Below are 24,754 nucleotides of genomic sequence, written 5' to 3'. Positions count from 1 at the left end.
TAAGAGAAACATCACAAGCAGAATTAGAAGCATCAGAAACAACACCACAAGCAGAATCAGCAGCATCAGGAGGAGAATCACAAGCAGAATCAGCAGCATCACAAGGAGAATCAGCAGCATCACAAGGAGAATCAGCAGCATCACAAGCAGAATCAGCAGCATCAGGAGGAGAATCACAAGCAGAATCAACAGTATCACAAGCAGAATCAGCAGCATCACAAGCAGAATCATCTGCATCACAAGCAGAATCAGCTGCATCACAAGCAGAATCAATTGAATCACCAGCAGAATCAGCTGCATCACAAGCAGAATCAGTTGAATCACCAGCAGAATCAGCTGCATCACAAGCAGAATCAGTTGAATCACCAGCAGAATCAGCTGCATCACAAGCAGAATCAGCAGCATCAGGAGGAGAATCACAAGCAGAATCAACAGTATCACAAGCAGAATCAGCAGCATCACAAGCAGAATCATCTGCATCACAAGCAGAATCAGCTGCATCACAAGCAGAATCAATTGAATCACCAGCAGAATCAGCTGCATCACAAGCAGAATCAGTTGAATCACCAGCAGAATCAGCTGCATCACAAGCAGAATCAGTTGAATCACCAGCAGAATCAGCTGCATCACAAGCAGAATCAGCAGCATCAGGAGGAACATCAGAAGCATCACAAGCAGAATCAGCTGCATCACAAGCAGAATCAGCTGCATCACGAGCAGAATCAGCAGCATCAACAGAAGCATCACAAGGACAATCAGCATCATCAGGAGGAACATCACAATCAGAAGCACAACCAGCAGCATCACAAGCAGAATCAGCAGCATCACAAGCAGAATCAGCAGCATCACAAGCAGAATCAGCTGCATCACAAGCAGAATCAGCAGCATCAGGAGGAACATCAGAAGCACAGCCAGCAGCATCACAAGCAGAATCAGCAGCATCACAAGCAGAATCAGCTGCATCACAAGCAGAATCAGCAGCATCAGGAGGAACATCAGAAGCACAGCCAGCAGCATCACAAGCAGAATCAGCAGCATCACAAGCAGAATCAGCAGCATCACAAGCAGAATCAGCAGCATCACAAGCAGAATCAGCAGCATCAGGAGGAACATCAGAAGCACAGCCAGCAGCATCACAAGCAGAATCAGCAGCATCACAAGCAGAATCAGCAGCATCAGGAGGAACATCAGAAGCACAGCCAGCAGCATCACAAGCAGAATCAGCAGCATCACAAGCAGAATCAGCAGCATCACAAGCAGAATCATCTGCATCACAAGCAGAATCAGCTGCATCACAAGCAGAATCAGCTGCATCACGAGCAGAATCAGCAGCATCAACAGAAGCATCACAAGGACAATCAGCATCATCAGGAGGAACATCACAATCAGAAGCACAACCAGCAGCATCACAAGCAGAATCAGCAGCATCACAAGCAGAATCATCTGCATCACAAGCAGAATCAGTTGAATCACCAGCAGAATCAGCTGCATCACAAGCAGAATCAGCAGCATCAGGAGGAACATCAGAAGCACAGCCAGCAGCATCACAAGCAGAATCAGCAGCATCACAAGCAGAATCAGCAGCATCACAAGCAGAATCATCTGCATCACAAGCAGAATCAGCTGCATCACGAGCAGAATCAGCAGCATCAACAGAAGCATCACAAGGACAATCAGCATCATCAGGAGGAACATCACAATCAGAAGCAGAATCAGCAGCATCACAAGCAGAATCAGCAGCATCACAAGCAGAATCAGCAGCATCACAAGCAGAATCATCTGCATCACAAGCAGAATCAGCTGCATCACGAGCAGAATCAGCAGCATCAACAGAAGCATCACAAGGACAATCAGCATCATCAGGAGGAACATCACAATCAGAAGCACAACCAGCAGCATCACAAGCAGAATCAGCAGCATCACAAGCAGAATCATCTGCATCACAAGCAGAATCAGTTGAATCACCAGCAGAATCAGCTGCATCACAAGCAGAATCAGCAGCATCAGGAGGAACATCAGAAGCACAGCCAGCAGCATCACAAGCAGAATCAGCAGCATCACAAGCAGAATCAGCAGCATCACAAGCAGAATCATCTGCATCACAAGCAGAATCAGCTGCATCACGAGCAGAATCAGCAGCATCAACAGAAGCATCACAAGGACAATCAGCATCATCAGGAGGAACATCACAATCAGAAGCAGAATCAGCAGCATCACAAGCAGAATCAGCAGCATCACAAGCAGAATCAGCAGCATCACAAGCAGAATCATCTGCATCACAAGCAGAATCAGCTGCATCACAAGCAGAATCAGCTGCATCACGAGCAGAATCAGCAGCATCAACAGAAGCATCACAAGGACAATCAGCATCATCAGGAGGAACATCACAATCAGAAGCACAACCAGCAGCATCACAAGCAGAATCAGCAGCATCACAAGCAGAATCAGCAGCATCAACAGGAGCATCACAAGCACAATCAGCATCATCAGGAGGAGCATCACAAGCAGAATTAGCAGCATTAGGAGAAACATCACAAGCAGAATCAGCTGCATCACCAGCAGAATCAGCAGCATCAGAAGGAACACCACAAGCAGAATCAGCAGCATCACAAGCAAAATCAGCAGTATCACCAGCAGAATCAACAGCATCAAGCGGAGCATCACAGTTAGTATCATCAGCATCAAGAGTAGCATCACTTGCAGTATCATCAGTATCAAGAGGAGCATCACTGGCAGCATCAGGAGTATCAGGAGGAGCATCACTGGCAGCATCAGGAGGAGTATCAGCATCAGCAGGAGTATCAGCAGCATTAGGAGGAGCATCACTGGCAGCATCAGGAGTATCAGGAGGAGCATCACTGGCAGCATCAGGAGGAGTATCAGCAGCATTAGGAGGAGCATCACTGGCAGTATCAGCAGCATCAGGAGGAGTATCAGCAGGAGTAGCAGCAGCATCAGGAGGAGTAGCAGCAGGAGTAGCAGCAGCATCAGGAGGAGTAGCAGCAGGAGTAGCAGCAGCATCAGGAGGAGTATCAGCAGGAGTAGCAGCAGCATCAAGAGGAGCAACTGGATTAAGCCAAGGATTACTAGGAGTATTAGGATTTGTGGCAAAATCAATTTTTGGATCACAAGGGCGCAGACAATTAAAGACAAAAGCAGCAGGGATGGTAAGTTTTATTATGTTGGCCCACCTCATGTTTTGACTTAGCATGCTATATCCTCACTATAAAAAATAAAACAAAAATAATAATAAAAATTCCTAATTTTACATTTTTTTTTTTTTTTTAAAGATTGTTTTCTTTAATTTTAAATTGTACTCAAAACACTGTAAAATTGCAAACAATATATCTAAAATAACAACTCGGCTGTTATTTTAACTATTATGACATTAATGACAAATTACAGTAAGTCTCATTTTTTAAACAGAAAAATTACTGTATTTTATACAGGTTTTTTTTTCTTAAATTACATACAAATGTATGAAAAATTACAAAAATAATCTGTAATCTGTAATGACAGTTTCAGTTCAATTCAATTGACATTTATTTGTATAGCGCTTTTCACAATACATATCGTTTCAAAGCAGCTTTACAGAGAATGCATGTCAACATTACAATTTAGAGTGATGTGTTATCAGAGTTGACTGTCCAAATTATGTAATTTCAGAAATGTACATATATAATCACACAGTTAGCTAACAATGTAATAATTTCATTTACAATCACTGTTAGCAAATTAATTTAAGGTAGAAACAATGAGCTTTTGGAAGTAAAATTAAATGTGGTCAAATTAAAGTAAAATATCCTAATTTAACCCTCATTTACAGTTGCGGGTCAATTTGACCTATTTCAATTTTTGAGTTGTCGGAAACATCAGTAAACCTATGTTTTGTTTTGTTTTGTTTTTTTAATTCTTTGAAATTTTGTGACTTTTTCTCATTTAGGGTCATGGACATGCATGCATACAAAGTTTCAACACACTGATGTGTTTTGACATATGCACACAAAATCTTGGTTAAATTGGTGATGTTTGCGGGTCAGTTTTGTTTTTTGTTATATGTTGTTATTTTCCTCACTTAATTCAATACAAAAAATTTTTTGTCAGCCACATATGGTAAAAATGAGCTATCATTTATTTTTTCAATCTGTCTGAAATACTATCTAACCTACATTGTTTTTCTTTAAATTTTGTGACTTTTTCTCATTTAGGGTCATGAACATGCATGCAAAGTTTCAACCTGCTGATGTGTTGTGAAATGTGCATACAGAAATGTTATATGTTCTTACTGTTTGTGGGTCAATTTGACCCATATAGACAGCCATTCAAAAGCAACTACAGACCCAAAATACAAAACACTTCTGTGTTGTATGTCACAGCTCTTCAACTCTAGTCCTGAAGTGCCAGTGCCACCTGGTAAATGTCTGTCCCACTTTTTGAGCTTAGTCATGAAAATGACTTAAATTGTTAAAAATCTTGAATACTTCAGAGCACAGACCTAAGTTTGGTATCTTTTTAAAGGGAAAACTTTTACAGATTATTGTAGAAGTAAAAAAAAAAGTTGTAAAAGTAAAAAAAATAAATAATACAAATAATATATATATATATATGTATATATATATATATATATATATATATATATATATATATATTTTACAAAACATATTCAACTGTAAAACTTAAAAAAAAAAAAAAAAAAATCACAGTTAAATATTTTTTATATATAAAAAGTTCTGTGCCAAAATTTAGGTTGATATCTCAAAAAAATAACTTCCAGTAAGACTTTTTTTGTGCACAGTACCAAACTTTTTCACTAGATGACATACAGACTCTACTGGTGACCATATAAGGACCCTTCCATATATGGTTTGAGTGATCTGAACCATATTTTTTCATACTTTTCAAAATATTTATGAATTAGACATCCTATTCAGAAGATTTTTGGGCAGTAATGTTAATATTTGACTTCAATCCCTAAAACACATATAAAAACATATGGAAAGAATCAGAGTGTGTGTTATAGTTTGGCACCACATCACAAATGAAGAATCTATCGCTATTATATATCGCTATTGCTCTGTTATTTCTTTTGAAAATCAGTCACCAAATATAAAAACTAGAGTCTGAAAGCTTTCAAATGATACATAGTTTGTCAAGATTACTTTAGGTTTAGACTAAGATATTATTGTTATAAATGTGTAATGGTAAATGTCCCACGGATGGGGGGAGAGGCAATCTTAAAAATAGTGGTAAAAACATTTTTCAGATGTTTATTCTTTCTAATGTGTAAAAAGTATTGATAATAAAAGTTAATTATTTGTACATGATTTTTTTTTTTTTTTTTTTTTTTTTTTTTCATAGTGTGATTTTTGTGGAATTGTACTGAATCCAATTAGGGTCAATTTGACGCGGACCATACAAAAAAACAGTCAAATGATTACAGATCTCTGTAGATCTCAGCATCTTTACTTATTACAATCAATGGTCACACAACATTCATGAGTCCGAAATGTTTTTCATTTATTAGAAATTATAACTGATTTTTTATTGCCACATGTACTTTGTAACTCACACCATCTTTCATGAATTTTCCCAGAGACACAAATCTCCACAGATGGACAAGTCATGGACTGAGAAGACAACAGTATTAGGAGAAGCATCACAAGCAGAATCAGCAGCATCACATGTTAAATTAGTAGCATCAGGAGGAGCATCACATGCAAAATCAGCATCGACACAACCAGAATCAGGAGGAGCATCACAAGCAGAATCATCATCATTTGGAGGAATATCACAAGTAGAATCAACTGTATTTGAAGGAGTATCACAAGAAAAATCAGCAGCATCAGGAAGAGCATCACAAGCAGAATCAGCATCAGTAGGAATTACACAAGTAGAATCGGCTACATCACAAGCAGAATCAGCAGCATCAGTAGGAACATCACAAGTAGAATTGGCTACATCACAAGCAGAATCAACAGCATTAGGAGGAACATCACAAGCAGAATCAGCATCATCACAAGCAGAATCAATAGTATTAGAAAAAACATTGCAAGCAGAACCAGCAGCATCACAAGCAGAACTGGCATCATCAGGAGGAAAATCACAAGCAGAATCAGCAGCATCACAAGCAGAATTGGCAGCAGAATCAGCAGCCTCACAAACAGAATCAGTATCATCAAAAGCAGAACCAGCAGCATCACAAGCAGAATCAGCAGCATCAGGAGGAACATCACAAGCAGAATCAGCAGCATCAGAAGCTGAATCAGAAGCATCACAAGCAGAATCAGCAGCATCAGGAGGAACATCACAAGCAGAATCAGCAGCATCAGAAGCTGAATCAGAAGCATCACAAGCAGAATCAGAAGCATCACAAGCAGAATCAGCAACATCAGAAGCTGAATCAGAAGCATCACAAGCAGAATCAGAAGCATCAGGAGGAACATCACAAGCAGAATCAGCAGCATCAGAAGCTGAATCAGAAGCATCACAAGCAGAATCAGCAGCATCAGAAGCTGAATCAGAAGCATCACAAGCAGAATCAGCAACATCAGAAGCTGAATCAGAAGCATCACAAGCAGAATTAGCAGCATCACAAGCAGAATCAGCAAAACCAGGAGGAACATCACAAGCAGAATCAGAAGCATCAGGGGGAGCAACAGAAGCAGAATCAGCAGAATCAGAAGCAAAATCAGCAGCATCAGAAGCAGAATCAGAAACATCAGAAGCAGAATCAGAAGCATCACAAGCAGAGTCAGCAAAATCAGGAGGAACATCACAAGCAGAATCAGAAGCACCACAAGCAGAATCAGTAGCATCAGGAGGAACATCACAAGCAGAATCAGAAGCAGAATCAGCAGCATCAGAAGCAGAATCAGAAATATCACAAGCAGAATCAGAAGCACCACAAGCAGAATCAGTAGCATCAGGAGGAACATCACAAGCAGAATCAGAAGCAGAATCAGCAGCATCAGAAGCAGAATCAGAAATATCACAAGCAGAATCAGAAGCACCACAAGCAGAATCAGTAGCATCAGGAGGAACATCACAAGCAGAATCAGAAACAGAATCAGCAGCATCACAAGCAGAATCAGAAGCATCACAAGCAGCATCAGGGGGAGCAACTGGATTAAGCCAAGGATTACTGGGAGGAGGATTAGGACTTGTGGCAGGAGCAAAATGCGCAATTTTTGGATCACAAGGACAATTACAGACAAAAGCAGCAGGAATGGAGAGCAGAGAGCAATCAGGTAAAACTAAAAAAAAAAAAAAGTAATAATAATAATAATCCGAGGGCTTATTTTTTAAATTTCTTTGAATTTTACCCTTAAAACACATATTAAACTTTGCACATGCATTGTCTGACTATCTATCTATCTATCATGTCAAATCAGCTTTCAAAGGGTGATGTGTAGTTTGAAAAGCTTTTAAAGCCCCCCTGTAGTCAATAATTTTATCCCTAAAAACTCATCTTTGATCACCAAAATTACATATTTAAACATTTTTTTCCTGTGAAAAAAATTCTTAAAGGTCACCTATTATGCCCATTTTACAAAATGTAATTTAAGTCTCAGGTGTCCCCAGAATGTGTCTGTGAAGTTTCAGCTTAAAATACCTCACAGATCATTTATAAATCCATGTTGTAAATACCCATTTCTGACTACTGTCAAGAACGGGCTGTTTTTGCGCATGTGCCTTTGCAAATGCAAATGAGCAGCTGTGCCCCGCCCCCTCTCTATGATCACAGTTCCTGCCGCAATCGGATTCTCTGCCAAACAAGACATCTGCTTGGTTTTGATTATCTATATCGCGAACACTCTCACGGATAGCATAGTTTTTCTTTCATCATTAAAGTTTATTATTTCCACGAGTTTTAAAGCTGCCAGTCAGTGGGCGTGGGCGGGGCATGAGTAATGTGACGTCACATTACTCAGAGAATCAAAACGCTTGTCTAATGAGACTGCTTTAGTTTAATGGGGATTTAAAAAAATAAAAAATAAAAAAATAAAGGAGTGGATGGATTTTTATCATTGTATGGTGGTTGTGTTCACACACTGCCAACACACATTTATATCCAAACACCTTGTAAAAGTGGATTTAGCATAATAGGTGAAAGTTATAGGCTATATCTACCTCAGAATTGTCCATCAGCATCGGGGGAATAACGTTATAATCTCGTTCACTGTAGAGAAAGCTGCTGACATGTAGGCTACAGAGGGAAAGTAACAGTGAAGACAATGAATTCAATGTAGACACAACTTTTGTGTCTTTATCACTTTTCTGTATACTGGCTCTGATAATCAACGTACACTTACCGCTTGCATGCTCCATTTTTGTAAATCCGTTTTAATGAATAAAATGAATGACTCTCTCTATTGCTCTGCTCTTCGTCAACACGCGCTTGCACCACCTGCTGGTAAGGTCGACTAACAGCAGATGGAGATTATGCTCGTTACACTACTGCTTTTCCTTCAGTTCCCGGATGTGAAATGTTGAATTTTCTGTCAAATTTGAACCACTGAATTTGTAATGCGAAATAAAATGGACCGAAAATTGCCTGTCGAGTATTATAGGTTGTATTTTTAAACAGAATTAATATTTTGGAAGTGAAATCTGAAAGGTGAATATGGATTACTGAATTTTTAAAGAGCATAATGCAGGTTAAAAAAAAAATTTCGAGATGAATATATAACCTTGTACGAAAATACCATATAAAAAGGTACTGCAGTCGTGAATCAGCGTGTTTTCGGTAGATTTTGTATTTTAATTTATCATCGTCATGGTAAATTATTGTGTTTGCGGAGGTTGCACAAACTCCAGCCTGTCAGGACATCGAGTCCAGAGGTTTACTAACAAGAAAAAGGATGGTGCTATCTTCCGTGCCTGGGTGTTTTTTGTGCAGAGGAAAAGACGGGAATTCACTTCTGCATCTGCTTCGAAAAACGCATTCATTATAGACCGGAGCATTATCATCCCGGCGATATGATGGAGTTCAACATTGTAATACTATTGTAAATGATGATATTAAATGAATAAACTTACACACGCGATGCTTCTTCACCGTTTTTACGTGAATCAGTTTCAACACTGATGAATACAAATTATGTACACAAATGCATACAGTCTCACACTCACACAAAACAGTTTTAAAGTATGTGCGGGTAATGTAAATACTCAAATTTCATTCATTCATGCCATGTAGCCTATGTACATTCAAGTTCACTCAACTACATACTCACAACGTCATATGCATCCTCACACTATCAGTGAATGGGCACGAAATAAACATAACACAGAATTAATGAATAAAGTATAACATGAAACACATTCAATAACTACTGTCTGTTAGGCCGCCGTCTGTCACGGATCCATCAGAGGTGCAGCTCGATGAAAACGTGAATTGTGCACCGTAAATCTTTTGGTTTTTTGGGGTTTTTTTTACATTTGCTAACTACCAAATAAGTCGTGATGAGAAACCTTTATATCACGTAACATTAGTGTGGACAGAAATTAACGAGTGTGACATACGCCTGATCAAAGCTTATTAGTTTCTGTTATCGGTAAGTGTCAATACTCCTAGATGACCAATACTAGCTTTGCTATTGCCTGATACAATAATCTGTACAATATTGTGATCTGAGCTCAGTGTTACATATCGTTAGCTAACGTGTATATCTATAAGCTAACACCGGTCTCTGCCCTGTTCTACACTGGTTCTCCTCACACAACAACTCAATTTGTCTCCTCTGACCATTGTTCTGTCTAATCCTGGCCTGTCCCTGCTCTCATGACCACATAGCAGGCTAATTGTATGGCTGTGGTCTGTCATACGAGTATGAATAAACATTTACAATTTCCTCAGCGTCTGAACTGTCATTGCAATCCATTGTTTTCCTATTTTTTATATAGGAAACTTCCGATTTGGCGTTTTTCAGATGCCGAAGTAAAATTTTCTCACAAAAAACGACTCCAGAAGCCTAAGTAGCGTATTCATACATGCATTTTAAAGAAAATCTAGTTCCTACATTATTTTTTTATACATCGAATCACTGAAGCTCTAACCTGCAATATGCCCTTGAACAATGAAGATGTGTGTGAAATGATTTGAATTGAAATATTTACAGCTTAAATATACAACCATGTTAAATTTCAGCCCATAAAAATGCAAGCTCTAAAAATACAATGCATTAAAATACAAGCATGGTTAATGCAATGCATTTTTTTTTCAATAAGTGCAATTTAACAAGCTTTTTTGTTTAAAAAACATATAGCATGATTTTACTTCCATATATTCCTGACAGATGCTTTAAAAGGAAGAAAACTATTCTTTGGTAACATTACTTGTTGAGGCCTCACACAAATAATAATCTAGATAGTGTAACAGTGTATGAAGTCAATTTGAAAAAATATAAGTTCCTAAATACAAATTTGAAATTCAAAAAAAATGCTTTCATGCTCACAGAGAAATCATCCTCATGTCATCTGAAACCAAACATTTCTTTTGTGTCATGCTGGTGGAGTTCTTATTGAGAATAAACAGGTTTAGATTTTTATGAATTACTGAAAATAATGAAGTAATAAAAAAATAATAAAGTTTGTAGTTACCATTAGGGTGATCAGTGTTTGCTTTGGTTAGACACTTGGCCCTTGACTTTTTAATATTAGTTTTGTTTTTTGTTTTCTTCTGGCTGCTGTAACTCTAATTGTGAGACACACACAAAAAAAAAGAAAGCCAATAGAAATGCTAGGGATAATCTGTTGGGTATTTAGTGATGATGCCATAAACATAATTAAATATCCCAGCATTTCTCTTTGCTTTTTGTTTTTTATACAAATACAAATAAATGCACAGTCTATCATTGTCCCAACACTCTTTTGTATGTCTTTGTGTTAGCAACTTACAACAAATTTGAGTAAAACGTCCTTGACAAATTGAAGGCAATCATTTTCCTCATGTTTTCTAAGTATACTCAACTAATTACATTTCTCATTTTTACATGTCACATTTTTAAATATAAGAAAAGTGGCAAATTCCTTATATATTACCGTATTCAATACATTAATGCACTATATTATTTCGGTAACACTTTACAAGGTTTTATTAACATCAGTGAACTACATTAGTTAACATGAAATAATTTTAGCTGATGCGGCACAGTGCAACGCAAATCGACAACAGTTGCGTCTGGTGTGGACACGGTATAAGGGAATGGCAATATTTCACAGTGAAAGACTAATACTGTTTACTCTCTTTCAGATTCACCTGAAAATGAAAAGAAGTGTGTAACAGAAAACAGATTCCCAGAGCAAATGACTGAAGATTCTACATCAAATGACTCAGTAAAGGTATTTCAGAAAATACAAAAAATCTTTAGAGAACTGTAGCTTTTAGACTAATTTTATATTCAGTAGTTTATGGTAACTTAATGTACATAAAATTAATTCAAAACAACCTGACCTGGAAATCTTTAGCATGTTTAGAACTTTGATACATGTGTACCCAAATGAGTGTGTTTCTAAATTATATTTAACACTGAATAAAAAAAATTATTTTGTCTATAAAACAGGAAGAAAACAAGGACATTGGAACAGCAGGAGTTGGTTCAGATCAACACCTACAGCAGGAAAATATTGGAAGAAAAAAAATACAGGATTTATTTCACAGACTTCATCTTGAAGGCAGGCACCACAATAAACTGAGAGCTGCAGATTTTCTTCAGCTAACTGAGCATTCATTACAGTCCCATGAGTCTTGTGCTGAGGAGGAGCTGATTCAGACTTTCATACAAAAACTACTGATGATGGACTACAGAGCAAGATACATTAATGTTAATAAGGACAGTGAACAGGATCACACACAACAAAGACACAATGAATCATCTGAAGATAGTGGTGATATATTCAAAGCAATGTCTTTGTTAAACCAAAGAACAAGTCAGCCTGAGCGAATCCACCCAATGGATGTTCAGATGGCCGTGTTTCATTGTGCTGATGGTTTCCTGAAGCAGCTGATGGTCACTAAACTGTCCCAGTGTCAGTACGCTCTGCCTCTGCTTGTTCCTGATCCATTCACACAACAGATTGAGTTTCCTCTCTGGACATTCAGACAAATCAACAAGAGCTGGAAGAAGAGAAACACCAACAATGAAACTATCAGTCAAACCCAGACAATCTACAAGGCAGAAACTCCAATGGTGTTTTTCTTCAGGTTTGGCTCTGTGTCTTCATCCAAGTCTCATCTAATGAACAGTCTGATCAATGAGAAACACAACACGTTCTTCCACAGGAACTGCCCAGGCAGCAGCAGAACCAGAGTCCTGATGGATGGAGTGGTGGAGATTGCCTGGTTCTGCCCTTCTGGGAAAAACGTGGATAAATTCAATGACTGTGTTGCGTTCTGTAATCTACACGGTGATGCAGGAGACCATGAGAAACAGCTGCAGATCCTTACTGAAATAGCCTCAGTCAATGTTGTTGTTCTACCACAACTGGACAGGAATGACAGACATGCAGCAATAATGCAAAACCTCTACAAGGACAAAAAGCCACTCATTTGTCTTTTTACGGAGGATGAAACTACTGTAAATGAGATGAAGAGAGGGAAATTCAAAATCGGTCTGAAGGACAGAAATCAGTCAGATGTATCTGAAGAACTCAGAAGAGCTATAAATGATTGTCTCTCAGAATCATCTTCCACTTTCATACTTGAAGATGTGTCCAAACACTCAGATATCAGAGTAGATGAGGAAAATGATGATGACTGCAGGAGAGGAAGAGAAGCAGCACAGCAGATGATGAGTTTACTGGAGAAGAAAGATCTGACAGAAATCAAAGAATCATTTCTTCCTCATCAGGGGAAACTGTGGCATCAGTGGAGTCAGAAGAACAAAGAACTACATCGACCTCAAAAAGAAGAGATAGAATTTGACATCAGTGGAAAAACAAACAGAGATGAAGAACATCCGTAAACAGCAGCATGAATCTAACATTGGAGAATTGATGAAGTTTTTCATTAAAGAAATGAACTCAGACGCTGAACATGAGAAGGTATTTTTCCTTAAATGGCTCCGAATCCTCCTGTATAAATATACTTCAGCTGACTTTTCAGATCTACATCATAAATATGATGAAAATTGGTTAACAGTCTTAAAACTGAAAGAGAACACTGATAAATCTGAGCAACTCAAGGCTGAACAAACTGAACTCGAGAAAAAAACTGAGGAACTTCAAGCTGCACCCTTTGGTTTGGAGCACATCATGAGGGAGATCGGTCAGATCTATGAATCATGTTCATCTGTGAAGAAGAACAAGAAAGACCTGCAGTTTCACTTCTCTTCTCTCCCGAGTCTTGCAGCAGAGATGATGATCTCTGGATTTCCACTGGAGCTGATGGATGGAGATGCTGCTCATGTTCCTGTGGTCTGGATCTCTGCTGTTCTAGATGAACTCATCCAGAAACTGGGAGACCAGAGAGTCTTTGTGCTGTCAGTTTTAGGGATTCAGAGCTCTGGGAAATCCACCATGCTGAATGCCATGTTTGGACTCCAGTTTGCCGTCAGTGCTGGCAGGTGCACCAGAGGAGCTTTCATGCAGCTGGTCAAAGTGTCAGACGAGATGAAACCACAGATGAACTTTGACTATATTCTGGTTGTTGATACTGAGGGTCATCATGACAATGAATTGGCCACATTTGTTGTTGGTCTTGGAAATCTAACATTGATCAACATTTATGGAGAAAACCCACCTGAGATGCAGGACATTCTTCAGATTGCTGTTCAGGCCTTCATGAGGATGAAGAAGGTCAGACTGAATCCCAGCTGTGTGTTTGTGCATCAGAATGTTTCAGACGTCAGAGCTGGAGAGAAAAACATGGAGGGAAGGAGACGACTGCAGGAGACACTGGATAAGATGACAAAACTTGCTGCTAAAGATGAAGACTCTGATGCAGAATGTTTCAGTGATGTCATTAGATTTGATGTTCAGAATGATGTGAAGTATTTTGCTCAGTTCTGGGAGGGAAACCCACCGATGGCACCACCAAACCCAAACTACTGCGAGAACATTCAAGATCTGAAGGAAACTATTATGTCTCATGCTACAAATTCACATGGAATGATGTTGACACACTTAAAAGTTTGTATTAAAGATCTCTGGGAGGCTTTACTGAATGAACAATTCATCATCAGCTTCAGAAATTCTCTGGAGATTTCAGCGTACAGGAAACTGGAGACTGAATACAGCAAGTGGTCCTGGAGTCTTCGCAGTGCCATGATGGAAACTGAGAACAAGCTACACAACCAAATAGATAATGAAGAAATTCATGAGGTTGAGGAAACTGATCTTCAAAGAGAACTGAAGAAGACAAGTGAAGAAGTGAAAAACTCTATGTCAGATTTCTTTGAGAAAGACAGAGATAAAAATATACTGATTCAGTGGAAAACATCATTTGAAATCAAAATCAATGAGCTTCAGGAAAACACTGTGAGAGAAACAAAGAGGAAATTAAATGAGATTTTTCAGCAGCGAGACCTGAAGAAAAAGATCGATGCTCAGAGGACACATCATGAAAACACTCTCTATGAAAAGAGCAAAGAACTTGCCTTAAAACTCAAACACAAAGCAAATGATGAAGTAACACTCAAGAAAGAGTTTGATTTGCTTTGGAAACAGAGTGTGCAGAAGATCATCAGAGACACTCCTACAATCAAAGATACTGACATAATGAGAGATGTGAGAAAGATCCTCAGTGACGCCTATGGAAGTGTTTCTGTCGACCACTGGAAGGTGAGCAGAGATATTTTCTCTGTGCTGGGTTATTATGATTATGTAAAGGTAAAGAGATCCAGTGGATTTTTGGCAAAAGCCATCAGATTGGATAAAGAGAGACTTGGTTATGATCTCTCTAAAGAGAATGAAGCTCAAATAAGATCATTAGTCACAGATGTTGCTCAGCAGACAGACACAATGATTCAGTCATTTAACATTTTAAAGATGGGCTACAACATCAGCTACATTCAACAACTCACAAGTTACACCAAGACAAGAGTAACAGAACATCAGGAAGGACCTGTGAATTATATGTTCAAGAAAAAATTCTTCATGGATTTAGTTCTCTCCATCTTTAAGAGAGCAAACAAGATGATCACTGACCAACACAGACTGTTCAAGGAAGCCAATGATCCTGTTCTGTATTTGGAGAGGAAGAGAGAAGAGTACTATAATATCTTCCAGAAATACTGTCATGGAGCTGCATCAGCTGCCATTTTTGGTGGGATCATCTGTCAGAAACTTAAAGAGCCCATTGAGCAGAGTGTCTACAAGAAAACTGCCAGAGATCTGACAGATGAAATGATGACAAACTGTGAATCACTGAATGGAAACAGATTAAATCTGGAGAAACACATCCTGAAGACACTGGCAGAAGAGGAGGACTTTGACAAATACATGAACTACATTCATAATCTCAGAGATCACTTCAAGAGTTTCATCAGAGATGAAGTCAGTCGGTACATCACTGATAAGTTCAGTGTCAGTGTTTTACCCAAGATGAAGAAGAACATTGAACTCCTGCAGCAGAAGATCATGAAAGCAGCACATGAATCTACTGAACATGTTCAAGTGAACACAGGAGATGTTGGTTTGTGGTTGAAGAGTTTCACACAGCAGCTCTCAGATGTGCTGATCTTCTCTGAAAAAGACCTCAGTGGAGTGAAACATGATGATGTTGATGTGAATCTCCTAGAAGATGTGATAAGACAAGAACTTACTGCAACAATTTTTGACATCAGCAGTAAATTTAAGACTTTTCCAATAAATCTGGACTATACGTTCAGGCCAGATGAGCTTCTGATTGATCATTTGTGTCAGTGCTGTTGGGTTCAGTGTCCGTTCTGTAGAGCCACCTGCACCAATACTGTAGAAAACCATGATGGAGATCACAGTGTTCCTTTCCACAGAGTGACTGGAATTGAAGGAATATTTTACAGAGGAACAAGAACCCTGTCTGTTGAAATCTGCACATCAATGGTAGCAAACAGAAATCTTTATTTTTATCCCAATGCCTCAGACGATTTACTCCTCTGCACAGAATACAGAAGAGCAGGAGGAGTTTATGCAGACTGGAGTATCACCCCTGACCTTTCTGAACTGCCCTACTGGAAGTGGTTTGTGTGCAACTTCCAGAAAGATCTGGAAAAACACTACAATAAAACATTTGAGAAGAGGACGATCCCAGATGAATGGAGAAAATACTCAAAACAGGAAGCTATTGGGAGTTTGGATCAATACATCTCTGGTATTTTCATAAGAATAAAGTATATTTATGTATATGGATTACATAAACAGTGAATACTTCTTTTTGATATAAATGCCTTAATTTAAAAGTAGACACTTTAAGCTTTCTAGAGACATATCTCTCATGTTTGTGTGGCAAGTATTCGCTGAGTTTTGGTTCATTTTTCTGACGCGTTTCAGAAAGAAGCTCACAGAGACTGACAAAGCAGAAAGCGCACCCTTTTATATATTATAAAAGGTTTATATTATTTAAAGGTTAAATATTTTAGTTCTCTAAGGGAATGGCCATATTTCACAGTGAAAGAATGCTGTTTACTCTCTTTCAGATTCACCTGAAAACACAAAGAAGTGTTTAACAGGAAACAGAATGCCAGAGGCAATGACTGAAGATTCTACATCAAATAACTCGGTAAAGGTATTCACAGAAAATCTTTAGAGAACTGTAGCTTTTGGACTAATTTTATATTCAGTAGTTTATGGTAACTTACTGTACATAAAATTATTTCAAAACAACCTGACCTGGAAATCTTTAGCATGTTTAGAACTTTGATACATGTGTACCCAAAGGTGTTTCTAAATTATATTTAACACTGAATAAAAAAAATCTATTTTGTCTATAAAACAGGGAGAAAACAAGGACTTCAGAACAGCAGGAGTTGGTTCAGATCAACACCTACAGCAGGAAAATATTGGAAGAAAAAAAATACAGGATTTATTTCACAGACTTCATCTTGAAGGCAGGCACCACAATAAACTGAGAGCTGCAGATGTTCTTCAGATAACTGAGCATTCATTACAGTCCCATGAGTCTTGTGCTGAAGAAGAGCTGATTCAAACTTTCATACAAAAACTACTGATGATGGACTACAGAGCAAGATACATTAATGTCAATAAGGACAGTGAACAGGATCACACACAACAAAGACACAATGAATCATCTGAAGATAGTGGTGATATATTCAAAGCAATGTCTTTGTTAAACCAAAGAACAAGTCAGTCTGAGCAAATCCACCCGATGGATGTTCAGATGGCCGTGTTTCATTGTGCTGATGGTTTCCTGAAGCAGCTGATGGTGACTAAACTGTCCCAGTGTCAGTACGCTCTGCCTCTGCTTGTTCCTGATCCATTCACACAACAGATTGAGTTTCCTCTCTGGACATTCAGACAAATCAACAAGAGCTGGAAGATCAGAAACACCAACAATGAAATCATCAGTCAAACATATCCGGTCTACAAGGCAGAAACTCCAATGGTGTCTTTCTTCAGGTTGGGCTCTGTGTCCTCATCCAAGTCTGAGCTGATGAACAGTCTGATTAATGAGAAACACAACACGTTCTTCCACAGGAACTGCCCAGGCAGCAGCAGAACCAGAGTCCTGATGGATAGAGTGGTGGAGATCGCCTGGTTCTGCCCTTCTGGGAAACACACGGATAAATTCAATGACTGTGTTGCGTTCTGTAATCTACATGGTGATGCAGGAGACCATGAGAAACAGCTGCAGATCCTCACTGAAATGGCTTCAGTCAATGTTGTTGTTCTACCACAACTGGACAGGAATGACAGACATGCAGCAATAATGCAAAACCTCTACAAGGACAAAAAGCCACTCATTTGTCTTTTTACGGAGGATGAAACTACTGTAAATGAGATGAAGAGAGGGAAATTCAAATTCAGTTTGAAGGACAGAAATCAGTCAGATGTATCTGAAGAACTCAGAAGAGCTATAAATGAGTGTCTCTCAGAATCATCTTCCACTTTCAGACTTGAAGATGTGTCCAAACACTCAGATATCAGAGTAGATGAGGAAAATGATGAAGACTGCAGGAGAGGAAGAGAAGCAGCACAGCAGATGATGAGTTTACTGGAGAAGAAAGATCTGACAGAAATCAAAGAATCATTTCTGCCTCATCAGGGGAAACTGTGGCATCAGTGGAGTCAGAAGAACAAAGAACTACATCGACCTCAAAAAGAAGAGATAGAATTTGACATCAGTGAAAAACAAACAGAGATGAAGAACATCCGTAAACAGCAGCATGAATCTAACATCGGAGAATTTATGAAGTTATTTATTATAGAAATGAACTCCGCTGATGAACATGAGAAGATATTTTTCCTTAAATGGCTTCGAATCCTCCTGTATAAATATACTTCAGCTGACCTTTCTGATCTACATCATAAATATAATGAAAACTGGTCAACAGTCTTAAAACTGAAAGAGAACACTGATGAATCTGAGCAACTCAAGGCTGAACAAACTGAACTCAAGAAAATATCTGAGGAACTTCAAGCTGCACCATTTGGTTTGGAGCACATCATAAGGGAGATCAGTCAGATCTATGAATCATGTTCATCTGTGAAGAAGAACAAGAAAGACCTGCAGTTTCACTTCTCTTCTCTCCCGAGTCTTGCAGCAGAGATGATGATCTCTGGATTTCCACTGGAGCTGATGGATGGAGATGCTGCTCATGTTCCTCTGATCTGGATCTCTGCTGTTCTAGATGAACTCATCAAGAAACTGGGAGACCAGAGAGTCTTTGTGCTGTCAGTTTTAGGGCTTCAGAGCTCTGGGAAATCCACCATGCTGAATGCCATGTTTGGACTCCAGTTTGCCGTCAGTGCTGGCAGGTGCACCAGAGGAGCTTTCATGCAGCTGGTCAAAGTGTCAGACGAGATGAAACCACAGATGAACTTTGACTATATTCTGGTTGTTGATACTGAGGGTCATCATGACAATGAACTGGCCACATTTGTTGTTGGTCTTGGAAATCTAACATTGATCAACATTTATGGAGAAAACCCAGCTGAGATACAGGACATTCTTCAGATTGCTGTTCAGGCCTTCCTGAGGTTGAAGAAGGTCAGACTGAATCCCAGCTGTGTGTTTGTGCATCAGAATGTTTCAGACGTCACAGCTGGAGAGAAAAACATGGAGGGAAGGAAACAACTGCAGGAGACACTGGATAAGATGACAAAACTTGCTGCTAAAGATGAAGACTCTGATGCAGAATGTTTCAGTGATGTCATTAGATTTGATGTTCAGAATGATGTGAAGTATTTTGCTCAGTTCTGGGAGGGAAACCCACCGATGGCACCACCAAACCCAAACTACTGCGAGAACATTCAAGATCTGAAGGAAACTATTATGTCTCATGCTACAAATTCACATGGAATGATGTTGACACACTTACAAGTTTGTATTAAAGATCTCTGGGAGGCTTTACTGAATGAACAATTCGTCATCAGCTTCAAAAATTCTCTGGAGATTTCAGCGTACAGGAAACTGGAGACTGAATTCAGCAAGTGGTCCTGGAGTCTTTGCAGTGCCATGATGGAAACTGAGAACAAACTACACAACAAAATAGATAATGAAGAAATTCATGAGGTTGAGGAAACTGATCTTCAAAGAGAACTGAAGAAGACAAGTGAAGTGAAAAACTCTATGTCAGATTTCTTTGAGAAAGACAGAGATAAAAATATACTGATTCAGTGGAAAACATCATTTGAAATCAAAATCAATGAGCTTCACAAAAACACTGTGAGAGAAACAAAGAGGAAATTAAATGAGATTTTTCAACAGCGAAACCTGAAGAAAAAGATTGATGCTCTGAGGACACATCATGAAAACACTCTCTATGAAAAGAGCAAAGAACTTGCCTTAAAACTCAAAGATAAAGCAAATGATGAAAAAACACTGAAGAAAAAGTTTGATTTGCTTTGGAAACAGAGTGTGAAGAAGATCATCAGAGACACTCCTACAATCAAAGACATTGACATAATGAGAGATGTGAGAAAGATCCTCAGTGACGCCTATGGAAGTGTTTCTGTCGACCACTGGAAGGTGAGCAGAGATATTTTCTCTGTGCTGGGTTATTACGATTATGTAAAGGTAAAGAGATCCAGTGGATTTTTGGCAAAAGCCATCAGATTGGATAAAGAGAGACTTGGTTATGATCTCTCTAAAGAGAATGAAGCTCAAATAAGATCATTAGTCACAGATGTTGCTCAGCAGACAGACACAATGATTCAGTCATTTAACATTTCAAAGATGGGCTACAACATCAGCTACATTCAACAACTCACAAGTTACACCAAGACAAGAGTAACAGAACATCAGGAAGGACCTGTGAATTATATGTTCAAGAAAAAATTCTTCATGGATTTAGTTCTCTCCATCTTTAAGAGAGCAAACAAGATGATCACTGACCAACACAGACTGTTCAAGGAAGCCAATGATCCTGTTCTGTATTTGGAGAGGAAGAGAGAAGAGTACTATAATATCTTCCAGAAATACTGTCATGGAGCTGCATCAGCTGCCATTTTTGGTGGGATCATCTGTCAGAAACTTAAAGAGCCCATTGAGCAGAGTGTCTACAAGAAAACTGCCAGAGATCTGACAGATGAAATGATGACAAACTGTGAATCACTGAATGGAAACAGATTAAATCTGGAGAAACACATCCTGAAGACACTGGCAGAAGAGGAGGACTTTGACAAATACATGAACTACATTCATAATCCCAGAGATCACTTCAAGAGTTTCATCAGAGATGAAGTCAGTCGGTACATCACTGATAAGTTCAGTGTCAGTGTTTTACCCAAGATGAAGGAGAACATTGAACTCCTGCAGCAGAAGATCATGAAAGCAGCACATGAATCTACTGAACATGTTCAAGTGAACAGAGGAGATGTTGGTTTGTGGTTGAAGAGTTTCACACAGCAGCTCTCAGATGTGCTGATCTTCTCTGAAAAAGACCTCAGTGGAGTGAAACATGATGATGTTGATGTGAATCTCCTAGAAGATGTGATAAGACAAGAACTTACTGCAACAATTTTTGACATCAGCAGTAAATTTAAGACTTTTCCAATAAATCTGGACTATACGTTCAGGCCAGATGAGCTTCTGATTGATCATTTGTGTCAGTGCTGTTGGGTTCAGTGTCCGTTCTGTAGAGCCAAGTGCACCAATACTGTAGAAAACCATGATGGAGATCACAGTGTTCCTTTCCACAGAGTGACTGGAATTGAAGGAATATTTTACAGAGGAACAAGAACCCTGTCTGTTGAAATCTGCACATCAATGGTAGCAAACAGAAATCTTTATTTTTATCCCAATGCCTCAGACGATTTACTCCTCTGCACAGAATACAGAAGAGCAGGAGGAGTTTATGCAGACTGGAGTATCACCCCTGACCTTTCTGAACTGCCCTACTGGAAGTGGTTTGTGTGCAACTTCCAGAAAGATCTGGAAAAACACTACAATAAAACATTTGAGAAGAGGACGATCCCAGATGAATGGAGAAAATACTCAAAACAGGAAGCTATTGGGAGTTTGGATCAATACATCTCTGGTATTTTCATAAGAATAAAGTATATTTATAATACAATGCTAATCAACACCATTAATTATATACAGAATACTTCAAAATAACATACTGTCTGCCTCATTCTGTGATAAGAAGCCACAAACTCACAGTACTTACAGAGACCATTTACTCTATGAAACATTATTGTTTAGCACATTATAAACATCTGTGTTTGAACAGATATTCACGAACACGGTGTTTCCCAGTAAACACTGGTCTAAACATTATAATATTAATTATGTTACAGTGTAAATACTCATATTACTTTTATATCATACTGTTTTATATTATAGAGCATAAAACAGTCTTGTGTAGTACCACATTTAAAATGAGAGATTTAACTTATTTCATATTTCAACATGTTTTTTTGGTCGATTTCACACATTTTAGTCTGGCAATAGTTCATCTAGTAAAATGTCTAAAAGTTTATGTAACAATAACACGTTAACTAATGTAAGTGAGAATAAATGACCTACTGATGAAATCCTCCGTTGGATCATACAAGGCATCAATGTTCTTCTTCTGAGGTAAATTCAAGGCTTATTCCTCACAGAGCATATTCTTCCAAACTCGATGAAAAGCAAAGGAATCTGATGAAGCTTGATGCTTTGTTTTGTCAAGGCGTTTACAGGTTTGCGTGGCTCATGTGGATGATTGCCATGTGAATAGCTTGCGCTGTGCTTGGGTGTGGCCACATTAAAAAATAATGCTAAAGATTGCACTAGAGGTTTCATACGGATTACATAAACAGTGAATACTTCTTTTTGATATAAATTCCTTAATTTAAAAGTAGACACTTTAAGCTTTCTAGAGACATATCTCTCATGTCTGTGTGGCAAGTATTCGCTGAGTTTTGGTTCATTTTTCTGACGCGTTTCAGAGAGAAGTTCACAGAGACTGACAAAGCAGAAAGTGCACCATGTTTGTTTTCTTTATTTTTTTCAAAAGCAGTTTTGTTGTTATTGTGAGTGTACACAAGTAAAAGTAGACACTTAACAGTTCTTTTAATTATGTATTACTCGTTTCTGTATGACAAATCATGACAGAGTATTTCAAGTCGATTTTGCTGCTATGTGAAAAAAATCCACCAAAGCGTGCCGGCGAGTTTGCTGACCCCAGAGACCCCATCCTTGAGAAAATTAAGGCAATTGTTTTCCTCGTGTTTTCTAAGTACACTCAACTAATTACATTTTACAGTGTAAATATATCGTCATATTTTTAATATATGAAAAGTGCCAATTTATATTGTACAATATATATTGTAATATATTAACACAATACATTATTTCACATATTTTTCAGTATATTTAAAACATTTCACATATTGATCATAAATATATGGAAATATATTTTAGTTCTCTAAGGGAATGGCTATATTTCACAGTGAAAGAATGCTGTTTACTTTCTTTCAGATTCACCTGAAAACACAAAGAAGTGTTTAACAGGAAACAGAATGCCAGAGGCAATGACTGAAGATTCTACATCAAATAACTCAGTAAAGGTATTTCAGAAAATCTTTAGAGAACTGTAGCTTTTAGACTAATTTTATATTCAGTAGTTTATGGTAACTTACTGTACATAAAATTATTTCAAAACAACCTGACCTGGATATCTTTAGCATGTTTAGAACTTTGATACATGTGTACCCAAATGAGTGTGTTTCTAAATTATATTTAACACTGAATAAAAAAAATCTATTTTGTCTATAAAACAGGAAGAAAACCAGGACTTCAGAACAGCAGGAGTTGGTCCAGATTCATCTTGAAGGCAGGCACCACAATAAACTGACAGCTACAGATGTTCTTCAGATAACTGAACATTCATTACAGTCCCATGAGCCTTATACTCAAGAGGAGCAGGTTCAGACTTTCATACAAAAACTACTGATGATGGACTACAGAGCAAGATACATTAATGTCAATAAGGACAGTGAACAGGATCACACACAACAAAGACACAATGACTCATCTGAAGATAGTGGTGATATATTCAAAGCAATGTCTTTGTTAAACCAAAGAACAAGTCAGTCTGAGCAAATCCACCCGATGGATGTTAATGTACAGTAAATGAGATTAAGAGAGGGAAATTCAAATTCAGTTTTAAAGACAGAAATTAGTCAGAAGTATCTGAAGAACTCAGAAGAGCTATAAATGATTGTCTCTCAGAATCATCTTCCACTTTCAGATTTGAAGATGTGTCCAAACACTCAGATATAAGAGTAGATGAGGAAGATGATGAAGACTGCAGGAGAGGAAGAGAAGCAGCACAGCAGATGATGAGTTTACTGGAGAAGAAAGATCTGACTGCTGAAAGAGAACACTGATAAATCTGAGCAACTCAAGGCTAAACAAACTGAACTCGAGAAAAAAAACTGAGGAACTTCAAGCTGCACCATTTGGTTTGGAGCACATCATGAGGGAGATCGGTCAGATCTATGAATCATGTTCATCTGTGAAGAAGAACAAGAAAGATCTGCAGGTTCACTTCTCTTCTCTCCCAAGGCTTGCAGCAGAGATGATGATCTCTGGATTTCCACTGGAGCTGATGGATGGAGATGCTGCTCATGTTCCTGTCGTCTGGATCTCTGCTGTTCTAGATGAACTCATCAAGAAACTGGGAGACCAGAGAGTCTTTGTGCTGTCAGTTTTAGGGCTTCAGAGCTCTGGGAAATCCACCATGCTGAATGCCATGTTTGGACTCCAGTTTGCCGTCAGTGCTGGCAGGTGCACCAGAGGAGCTTTCATGCAGCTGGTCAAAGTGTCAAACGAGATGAAACCACAGATGAACTTTGACTATATTCTGGTTGTTGATACTGAGGGTCATCATGACAATGAACTGGCCACATTTGTTGGTGGTCTTGGAAATCTGACCTTGATCAACATTTTTGGAGAAAACCCATTTGATGCAGGACATTCTTCAGATTGTTGGGTCTGTTTTTGAAATTATCTTTCGATATTCTGATTATAAAATTATAACTTCAGATGTTTTTTCAGTTGTTCAGTTTTCAGATGAATAACAAATTTATATTGTCCAAAAAATCAAATAAAGCATCATTTACATTCATGTATTATTTTTTAATATTTAATTTAAACAATGAAACG

At 38.4% G+C, this 24,754-nt stretch overlaps 2 protein-coding genes across 3 annotated transcripts in view; both read left to right on the top strand.

Annotated features, from left to right (window-relative positions):
• Window positions 1–24,712, top strand: part of LOC127509705 (interferon-induced very large GTPase 1-like) — a 322,431-nt gene extending 297,719 nt beyond the window's left edge. Inside the window, exons 1-5 of one of the 2 annotated variants that reach the window (XM_051888624.1) lie at window positions 12,894–16,291; window positions 16,617–16,705; window positions 16,916–21,638; window positions 23,066–23,154; window positions 23,368–24,712. In XM_051888624.1, coding sequence (XP_051744584.1) covers window positions 12,949–16,291; window positions 16,617–16,705; window positions 16,916–21,638; window positions 23,066–23,154; window positions 23,368–23,418 — 8,295 coding nt within the window. In that variant the 5' untranslated portion in view covers window positions 12,894–12,948 and the 3' untranslated portion in view covers window positions 23,419–24,712. Of the gene's footprint in view, window positions 1–12,893; window positions 16,292–16,616; window positions 16,706–16,915; window positions 21,639–23,065; window positions 23,155–23,367 lie in introns of those variants that run through there. The other variant, XM_051888625.1, reaches the window with a different exon arrangement.
• LOC127509101 (GATA zinc finger domain-containing protein 10-like) lies at window positions 31–2,748 on the top strand (the record flags this gene model as incomplete). The annotated part of the gene is made up of 1 exon (XM_051887579.1): window positions 31–2,748. A coding segment is annotated over one exon (2,484 nt), but the record flags the coding sequence as incomplete, so codon positions are not given.
• Window positions 24,713–24,754: the final 42 nt, after the last annotated feature.

The sequence above is a fragment of the Ctenopharyngodon idella genome, chromosome 3 (assembly GCF_019924925.1).
Source record: "Ctenopharyngodon idella isolate HZGC_01 chromosome 3, HZGC01, whole genome shotgun sequence".
NCBI lineage: Eukaryota > Metazoa > Chordata > Actinopteri > Cypriniformes > Xenocyprididae > Ctenopharyngodon > Ctenopharyngodon idella.
Note: the sequence above shows the minus strand (reverse complement) of the source record. Positions and strands in the feature narration are given on the sequence as shown.